This window comes from Cnephaeus nilssonii (assembly GCF_951640355.1).
Source record: "Cnephaeus nilssonii genome assembly, chromosome: 21".
Lineage (NCBI taxonomy): Eukaryota > Metazoa > Chordata > Mammalia > Chiroptera > Vespertilionidae > Cnephaeus > Cnephaeus nilssonii.
In genome coordinates, this window is record NC_137092.1 from 12,212,464 (window position 1) to 12,222,693 (window position 10,230).

At 47.2% G+C, this 10,230-nt stretch overlaps 1 protein-coding gene across 1 annotated transcript; it reads right to left on the reverse strand.

Annotated features, from left to right (window-relative positions):
- Positions 1-406: 406 nt before the first annotated feature.
- Positions 407-2,126, reverse strand: PRR9 (proline rich 9). Its single transcript, XM_079762095.1, has 2 exons — positions 2,029-2,126; positions 407-1,580 (listed from the first exon to the last, which is right to left on the reverse strand). The coding sequence occupies exon 2, from the start codon at positions 1,558-1,560 to the stop codon at positions 1,210-1,212; it is 351 nt and encodes a 116-aa protein (XP_079618221.1). The 5' UTR covers positions 1,561-1,580; positions 2,029-2,126; the 3' UTR covers positions 407-1,209.
- Between the last annotated feature and the right edge of the window lie 8,104 nt (positions 2,127-10,230).

Genomic DNA, 10,230 nt, shown 5'->3' on the forward strand with positions numbered 1-10,230 from the left:
TGGAGGTGTCACGGATTGACTGGGGACCCATTCTCCTATACAACTCACCACTCACCCCATTTTGGCCCTTTTATCTGGAAATTAAAGACCAGAGAAAAAGTATGCTGTATAGGAAAGACTCATGGAACTGAACTTGGGAGTGTGAGCAGGTCCCAGACTCTGCTGGATTTTCTCAAGTGTAAATGGTGTGCATGAGTGAGCCTATGAAGGTTGTAGGTGGGTGTGGGTGGTCCAGGTGCCCCTTGAGGAGGCCTCTTTTAGCCTTGCTGTGATGTCTGTTTTTTATTCCTACTCCAGATTCTCAAAAGAAGAAGAAGGAGGAGGAGGAGAACATATCATGACAAGGACAGCAGGAATTTGGAATTTGTGTGGTGGGGAGGAAAGAGCAAAGAGCACACAGGTCATATATCAGCATAGGGTCAGCTTTATTCTGTATTTTACCTTCACCAGGGAGAAGAAGGCAAAGCAGCTGGAGAGCAGACCAGCCTGCTTCACACAGACACACATCACATCAGTAAAGAATGTACATGGTGGAAATCAAGGGCCCAAAGCAGACCAGCCATGAAGCACAAATATTAACCAGGACTCCAAACTTCCCATCTCGCCTTTCCTTATTGACTGTTTGAGTCCAACCATTTAAATACATGTTCCATTTAAAAAAAAACACAACACAATATAACCAACATTCCAACATCCAACTATTTGCTGTCCTTTTTTAGAATGCAGTGAATAAATTACCCAGTTTTTGATTTTGAAATACCACCAACCTCTTCTCCACACCCTGGATGGTGGTAATCAAGGACACAGTCCATCAAAGTCAGTTTGCTTTGGGGCTCCAGTGAGCGGCTGACGCTCTAAAAATGAATGCAGGCATCCTTGGCTGTTACACACTCAGAGCTGGGGGAATTTTTGCCCCAATGGAGCTGAAGCAGGCTTCTGTGGTCTCCCCTGACAGGCACACTATTCCTATAGTTGAGCCCTTCTACTAAACTGCTGAGAAAAAAAAAAGACTTATTCACAGAGGCTGATGAAATACAGAGAGAACTGTCTTTAGAGACACAGACCAAGTCCTGGAATACTGAAAAAGCCAGGAGGCGAGAACAGGTGCACACAGAGGTACCCACAGGAGAAGGTCACCGTAGCGTAAGTTGGGGTTGGGTCTTCATCTGTTGGCCATCTTCTTGATCCTCGACAGCATTATGAAAGCAGCTACTTCCCCTTGCCAGGGGGTAAGCACTTCTCCTGGACTTTTGGTGGGCAAACCTCCACACATTTTGCCTGAGATATCTCTTGGCATGGCTCCACACACTGAGGTGGGCATTGGTCTTGGCATGGAGGTAGGCATGGATCTTGGCATTGCTGTGGGCAGTTTTCTAGGTTTAACTCCTGGCACTGAGGAAGACACACCTCCTGAGCTTGCAATGGGCACTTCTCTTGGCAGGTGTCCTGGCATGGGGGGAGGCACACCTCCTCAGCCTTTGCCTGGCACTGCTCTTGTGTCTTTTGAAGACATGGAGGAGGCACACATGGCTGCTTGCACTGCTGCTCATTAAAGGACATCTTAGGGCAATTTGTAGAACCTAAAACAAACACAAAATTTAAAATTATCTGTTTTAACAGTACCAGGCTGGGACTGAGAAATGAAGGGTTGATAGAAGGAAACGGGAAATGAATTATTTTAATCCCAAGAACTCATTTCCCTTTTATCCTTTTTTCTTTTCTGTCCCGACTTCAGCTCCCTTTGATGCCCATCCCCTAGGTAGGAATATTCTCATAGCTCTTGTCTGGATACCAATTGCCCAGTCCTACCCAAACTCCCAGCCCTATCACAGGCTTTTTCTCCTCTTCTATTTGCCAAATCTTATTGAAAACCAGCTGCAAGAGACTAGATAAAATATACAGGATGGTTTGAGAGGCCCAAGAAATGGCCAACCATTTCAAAAATCAGTAGAAAGTACAGACCAGTAAGAGAACAGCCTCCCAGAGACAGAGAAGCTAGGGAGAGCGGGCACAGATGCTCCCACTTACCTGATCTTCAACAAAACTCAACGAAGAATGTGAACTGCAGAGTCCAGCCAGATAGGGACTTTTATATAGTGCTGGGTCCAGCCTTCCACGGGCATGACTGGCCACGTGGGCTGAGGTCCTAATTGTGGAGTCACCATAACGAGCTTCCTCTGAAACTGCCCATAGTTTGAGTCACTGCTTGGGATGCCTGTTAATCAGCCTCCATTTTGGCCTCTGGGTCCTGAGCAGACCTCAGCAGGGAGGGGCTCCTCTCAGATCTTTCATTAGAAGCAACAGCAAAAGAATGTTCATAAAACGTTATCTCAGTCAGCCCAAACTGGTTCAGGATGTGGTGAGAGATAAGATCCACCTTGCTCCTCTTGTCTTCACCCGTGGGAAGACTTTGTGCCTGAAGCCCGGGGTCTGTCTGGGTCAAGGGCACATATGGTCTCTTTCAGAATGAATGTGTCTTCACTGAGCCTGGAAATCCACACTTTCAGACCCAAGGAAGGCAGATTGTTCCAGGGCCCCAAGCTAACAAAGGACCCACAGCCTCCTAGAGGGAATGATTTTCTTGTACAGAGGTCTTGAGGGAAATTGAAGTCATTTGTTGCTCTTGGGGTGTGAAGTAAGGCGGAGGAGAAGGGAGAGGAGGGGAAAGGCAGGTAATCATCTTCTCACCTTGATTTATGACATTTCTAAAACTGGCATCACAGAGGTTTCATAGGGACCAAGAAAACAGGCTAGAACAAGGTTGGTCTGCCTCCTTGCCTTCTGGAAAACCTTTTCTTAGAATACAATAAAAGCCAGGAGGATGAAAGGAAAAGTATCAAAGCAAACACACCCAATTTTCTCTACTGCTAAGTTTCTGTTTGAGCTGTCACTTCTACCTTGTGTGCCCTCCCTCTCTGTGTCTGTTGAAATCCTAAGGATTTGTTGAAGTCTACAACCTTCCAAGAGCCTTTCCTGGTTACTCTAAGCCAGAAATGACTTCACCCCTTTCTGAACTTCCATAGTCTCTATTACCTCTGCTATTTATATAACATTTACTATTGTTATTAGGAATTCCAGTTATTTATGTACAAAATCTTATCACTGTCCTGGGTTGTAGGTTCCAAGAGGGTAGGGGCTGTGCCATAGATATAGAAAGCAGAAGACAAATGATTATTGATGCAGTAACTGCATTAATTAAGGAATAAAGAAGGTGGATGTAGGAGACAACTGGGAGTAGAGGACGATCCCATGTAATACAAAATGGGAAATGATTCAGTCTGAAAGAAATCCTTAGACCATAAGTGGTGGCCTTGAGCTTGTTTGCTATAGTTGACCAAATTCTGGGGACTTTAAAGATGATGATGGTCCCCATAACTTGAAGAAGTCTGTTTAAGTCATTTCCTAAGAGAGGTACTCGGCTAAAATCAGAAATTGCTTCAAAGGTTTATACAGTTTTTGGATGCCTGCTCCCTAAAAAGTTTTTAAAAGGTGAGTTGAAGGAGACCAGGTGAACTTTTGGCAGATAACACCAGTATGAGCCCTTTGTGTCTTGGTAAGAAGCAGATGCCTAAGTGGAGAGGGGTCAGAGGCTAACCCAGAGGAGTCATGCTGATGTCCCTGTGAGGGACATGATTCTCTGGAGGCTGGGGCAGATGGGGGGCTACATGCGATGAAAGACAAATTTGGAAGACTCATAGGTGAATCTGAAGAGACAAGGGCATTTGAGGAATCTGGGAACAAGTGTAGAATGGGGGACTCTCCTCCCCCTCTTTTCTTATCTTCTTCTTCCTCCTCAGTTATTCCATCTTTTCTGTGGAATGTTGTCAATGAGACAAAGCAATTCTCCAGAGCTTAAGGAGGCAAGAAATTCTCCAACACTAGGTTTATTCACTTATCATTTCAATCATTCATGGCCCTGCTTTCAAGGGGTTTACAGTCTCATTGAGAAGATAGACAGAGGTAAGCCCTCAGGTCCTAGACAAAGGCCCTTTTATTATCCTTGGGTGGGAGGTTCCTATACGCTCCTGGGGGAGATGTCTGTGCTGTGTTTTACCGGACAGTGGGAATGACCCAGGCAAAGAGGGTGGGCAAGGGTATTTCACCCTCCTTGCCTGGGTTGAGGGGAGAGCCTGAGGCTGATTCAGGAAAGGGGTGCATGAGCAATTGGAGAAGGAGACCTGATTGATTGAGATGTTCCGGTTTCTGATGAGATGCAGGAGATGATCTTGCTCATGCCACATGCATTTCTGTGTCTTTGGTCGAGCCTAAGAAGGAGGAGACCAAATAGGGACGTGCAGAACACTGGAGACACCGGGTCATGCTCTCATGGAGGGGAGTGAGCACAGTTAAGAAGAGCCCAGAGTTCAGCTGTTCTCAGAGGACTCTGCCTGACATTGAGCTGATTACATTGAAGTGGGCCCATGTAAAATCAAAGATCCTTCACCATGGAAAAGGAGGCAAAAGAGTCAGGTCAATGTCAGAGTGAAGCCTTGATAGGCCACTGATGGTTTTGAAGATGGAAGGAGACCCCACGCCAGAAATGCGGACAATCTCTAGAAGCTGCAAAAGGCAAGGAAACAGAGTGTTCCCTAGAGCCTCCAGAAAGAAATACAGCTTTGTTGGCATTTTTATTTTAGCCCAGAGAGATCTATGTCAGACGTCTGACTTCCAGAACTAAAAGACAATAAATTTCTATTGCTTTAAGTCATTAAAGTTGTGGTAACTTGTTGAAGCAGCAGCAGCAGAAAATTAATACACCTTCCCAATGTCTGAAGCTCTTGGGAACTCGGGAGGAGGGAAGTGTCATATGAAGTAAAATCCCAGGTTAGTGCTCCTTCATTTAAGTACATACTTGCTTATCGTGTCATCCCCTCAGCCAAAGACTAGCTTTTGGTAATGCATGGAAAAGGAACTGGACTCAGGATCCCACTGAACTATTGCATGTAGAGTATGTGTAATGTTGGGTAAGTTACTTAGTCTCTCACAGCTTCGATTTCCTCTTGTTGAGAAGGAGTAACACTATTTCACAGAGTTATTGTGAGGAATAAATTAGAGAACATACGCACCAACACTTCAGGCCATCAACGTGCTCACAGAATGTAGTACGATCCGAACCTGTTCAGGACTCACCTTCTTCATGAAGCCTCCCTGATTTCCCCCAGTTCTGCTGGTTCCAGCTTCTTCACTCTGTCCCCCCAGCACTCATTCTCCAACTTAAACATTTTTACTCACTGTGGTGCAGTAGACAATATACTAAAGATGTGCAAGCTAAGTCCCTGGTCCTCTCTGGCCTTACTTTTATCATCTTTAAAATAGGAAAGTTCAACTAGGAATCAGCTGGGTCCATTCCAGCTTTGACATTCTGTGATACTATAAAGGTGATCATGGATGATGAGCTGGGGTGTCTCTATGACTTTGTAAGTGTATAGATGCATGTGTACGGATGTCTTCCTCCTTGATTAAGTTATAACCCACCCACAAGAAGACCCAGTCTTCTGTCTTCTGTGTGTGGCCCAGACAGTTGGCTGACCTAATTTTTCCTAGGTGCAGAGTGGGAGTATTTGGGGTCTGAGCCTTCGAAAATCAACCCTACTGGCCCAGTATCGGGGGCTGTGACTTGGATAGCTATGGGGAGTTTGTCCCACCCCACATCTTAAGATAAGGTGACTAAGTAGCTTCTCTAACCATCTGCAGCCCTTCAGCAAGTTTGGGGATAATCTGATGTAATGTCACCTGAGAGTTAAGATTTTAGATTTCTGCAGCTGTCATTATTGGGAGCCAGGGTGTAATTACACAGGGTCAGCAGAAGAGTCAGCTGGGTGCAGGACATTGCTTATTTCTTTTTTTCCATTCCCATCAAATAACTATCTCCTTTGCTCAGATCATAAAAGTTCCCAGACTCCTCTGATTCACTGGGCTGGCGATGTCTGCATATTATAGGGCAAAGGCTCCGATAAAGCTAAATGGTGCAGAATGTGGCTCATCCCATTTCCTGGGGATCAGGTGCCTCTGGAGAGCTTACTGAGCTTGTGGGTTCCTGGGGGAGAGTCCGCCACTCCCCTCACCTCCTTTCCTCCTGTGTCACCGACAGAGAGAGTCTGAGTCAGAGTTTGTGGGAGGGGCTGCGGATCCCAGGCCACTGGACCCAGAGGGGAGATGAGAGGACACCTGATTCTACCTCCTTGTCTTAGTCCAGCACATGCTCATGCTTTAAACAGGAGGCACAAAGTTATTAATTGGCTGCATTTTTTTTAGATGAGTAGAGTTAGGTGCAAATGTGTTAAGGGCCTTGTTCAAGATCATGTGGGTGAGACTAGGCAATGGCCTATTTTGAAAACATTTAGGAGCTTCTTTATAAACTTCAAGGAGGTGACAAAGATGCAGACTAGCCAATGGTTCCTAATAGTTTTGGGATGATAAGAAAATATACATATGTGCACACCTTTACCTTTGGGAGTGGGTCCATGACCCCCAGGCTAAAGACCACTGACAAAACATGGGGTCAAATGATGTTCCCAAATTATTCAGATTTGATGTTGGTCTTTAATCCTATTCCCTTTTGCATTGGGTGCTGGCTCATCTTGGCCTTAATCAAAGTTAGAAATCCTAGACACAGTTAGAAATCATGGCTGCTTTGGTTGAGCTGTTTCCCTCCCTGGAGTTCAGTTTCCTCACCTAGACACTGAGGTCTCTTAAATGCCACTTCTGGCTCTCATATTCATCGATGCGCAAGTCCCCTCCTCTTCTACTGTGATTTGTGGTTTCCTGGGGGCCCAGCCTGGGAATGAGGTTGAGGGGATGGCCCTTACATTTACCTGCCTTCAGAGCCTGGCCAGTGCGGCTCAGTTGGTTGGAGCATCACCTTGTATACCAAAAGGTCACAAGTTTGATTTCTAGTCAGGGAACACACCTAGATTGTGGGTTTGGTCCCCAGTTGGGGCACAAACAAAAAGCAACCAATCAATGTTTTTCTTTCAAATTTATGTTTCTCTCTTTCCCCCTCCCCTCCCCTCCCCTCCCCTCCCCTCCCCTCCCCTCTTCTCCCCTCCCTTCCCCTCTCCTCCCCTCCCCTCCCCTCCCCTCCCCTCCCCTCCCCTCCCCTCCCCTCCCCTCCCCTCCCCTCCCCTCCCCTCCCCTCCCCTTAAAATCAATAAACATGTCATTGGATGAGGATTAAGGAAAACACCAACATTCTTCTAAATTTGTATTATGTGTATGGATTTGTTTTTTTACTTTTCAATATCTGGTTTATCTGAAATATATTAGGTTTAAGAGAGAGAGAGAGAGAGAGAGAGAGAAATCGCCTCCAGGCTGCACTGCCCAGAGAAAGGACAGGAAGGCTCTGCATCTTGTGGCCTAAGGGGAAAGTGACCGAGGTCGGGGATGCCTTTCTCTCAGCCCCCAGCCACCCATATTCAGCCTGTTCGCCCTACCCCCACCTCCGAATTCTGGGAATGACACCCAGTGGTGAGGGTAAGGAGCGAAGTGGATGAGGCTCTTGGAAAAGTGCCTCCAAAGCCGAGGCGCATTCTCTCAGTTATTGAGTGTCCGCTGTGCTGGGCAGGCTTTGTTGTCAGGGAGCTTGCAGTCCAGTGTAAGCAGACGTGTACCCAGGTCTGGCCATGTGGAAGCAGGACAGGAGAACAAGACAGGATTGGTCACTGGCTCCTTCCTGATAGCTCCCAGTTGTCATTTGCATGGGGGGTAGGGGAGGCATGAAAATGACCGCTCCAGTTCCTGGTTTCCTGAGACATCGGTGTGGTTCTGGGCAGCCCTTTCATGGCACTGGCCCACCTCACAGCCCGTCGCCCAGCTGGCCTGGCTTGGGGGCACTTAGAAGTCCTTTTGCAATTCTCAAGAAAGCACAATGCAAGGGGTCTGTGGTAGAGTCTCCTCTCATCACCATCCTCATGACCCCCAGAATTGCTTTTCCATGAAAGGAGAGGGCTTGGTGCCACCCCATCACATTACCTGTGAGCCCTCAAGCCTGGCACTGCAGGTTCCCAGCTGCCACTCCTCAGGCCCTGCTTATTTACTTATACAACCCTCTTCCACTTGGGGCAGGACCTGGTCGGGGACTGCCGCTGGGGCTGGGAGTAATTATGGCGTTCTGCAGGGAGGTGGCACACTCATCACGCTCTAGCCATCTTCCCCAGAATTGCCTTTGATCCAGCTTTCTGCTGGGAAAGTAGCCATTAAGAGATGTGTATCTGTGGCTACATGGGAGAAAAGAAAATACATTGGCAAATGGATGGTTTCATGTTCTCAGGGCTGGCTGCCACCCAGTCTGTGTCCGGAGTCCTCAGAGCCATCCGGAAGGGCACCAGCCCCTGCCTGACACTGCCATGGAGCCATTGGGAGGCCTGGGAGGGAGTGAGCTCCTACATCTCCAAAGAGGCACCCGGGGGGGGGGGCATCTTCTACATGGTGTGCTCAGGTGTGAGAAGACATTCTTTCTCCTTACACCCCCCCCCCCATTTTTTTTGTTCTTTGAGCAAATGAAAGGACTGTGGGGGTTTCTCAAGTACACATAATTATATTATTTTTTGCGTTTACAAAATAACCTATTAATGGAAATCCAGAGACTAGTGAAAAAATAAACATATTCCACTGGTTACCCATAACTCCATTGTCCTAAAATAACTAGAATGTTGACAAATTTTTTCCTATTATTATTATTATTATTATTATTATTTATAGAAGTTTTTGGTTAAACATAGTTGCTTTATACTATACATTTTAATGAACATGTAATATTCTATCAAGTAATAGTCCAAATTTAATCAGACCCCTGTTAGATACTTAAATTTTTCTGTCACACTGTGGTAATCAACTTTCTGTAACCTCCCCCAACCCATTCGGAACTTGATTTCTTTACACAGATTCCAGACGTGGAACAATTGGGCCAAAAAGTTGAATCATTTTATCCTTTTGATTCTTATTCCCATATTCCTCCAATTCTTTCCTAAAAGGATTTTTTTGTCTATTTGCACTCTCACCAATACTCTTTAGCACTGGGCTTTGTTACTTCAAAGTGATCTTTAAATAGATGAAGGAGGACATCACGTTGTTCTATGTCTTTCCTCCCTCTTTTTTTTTTTTTAAATATGTTTTTATTGATTTTAGAGAGAGAGGAAAAGAGAGGGAGAGAGAAACATCGATTGGCTGCCTCCTGCACGCCCCCTACTGGGGATGTAGTCTGCAACCCAGGCAAGTACCCTGACTGGGAATCAAACCAGCGACCTCTCAGTGCATGTGAGGACGCTCAACCAACTGAGCCACACCGGCCAGGGCTGTCCCTCCTCCTTTTTGAGAGATGAGGGCAGAAGAATTTCCAACCTGTCACCAACAGTGGACCTCAGGCCCCTAATGTCCTGAACTAGCATCCAGAGGTTCCCCCGGTCCAGGAGGCACCTCTGCACGCCCTGGAGGGTGGGTGCCAGGCTCCCATTCTTGCCGGGCGACCAAGACCCCAAGGCCTCCTCCTGTCCGAGAAAGTAACTAGCCGTTTTCACATCTGGAAAATGAGGGGGTCCCCCTAAAGGCCTTGTCAGCTCTTTTGTCCTAAAAGTCTGCTTCTGCCAATGACCTTGGTCTGGTGGGGACCGCAGGTGCCTTTCCTTGGGCCCAGTTTGGACTCTGTACTCTCTGCACCCTGGTTGTCCTGAACTACCTTCTAGACTCAGGAGGAGGGACAGCTGTTTATGTGCCACCACGCCACAGGGAGCCCCCACGTTTGGCCTCCCATCACCTCTTACCGGATAGCAGAGACGCCTAACCCTCCTCCCACGTGAGTGTTGTGGACTGTGACGGTGTGGCAAGGCTCCTTCCCACTTGGTCAGAGGGGTGGCTCATGCCCTTCCAGCAATTACTCCCCCCCCCCCGCCCCTGGAAATAACAGGAGCACCTCGTGCCCAATCCATCAACACGCTGGGTCTGCACTGGGCCAAGGACCTTCCCACACGGAGGGGCCCTAGGGCGGGGGGAGACCCACCCTGAAAAGGAGTGGAGACTGATGGGGAGAGATGAGGGAGACTGAAAGGGTGGCAGTGAGCCCACGCTCCTGAAGTCCTGGCTCCTACAGTTCTCTCTCGAATTCGGTGCCTCCCCACCATCCCAATATCCTTTCCAGCCACTTGAAATGATAAATCCCCTTTTCTGAATTAAGCTGTTTGGTGCGCACTCTCTTTAGCTCCCTGTAAATAATCCCCGCTAACATATCAGCTGAGA

Excerpts from the sequence above, each read along its gene's own strand:
- PRR9 (XM_079762095.1), bottom strand. The coding sequence starts at position 1,560 with ATGTCCTTTAATGAGCAGCAGTGCAAGCAGCCATGTGTGCCTCCTCCA.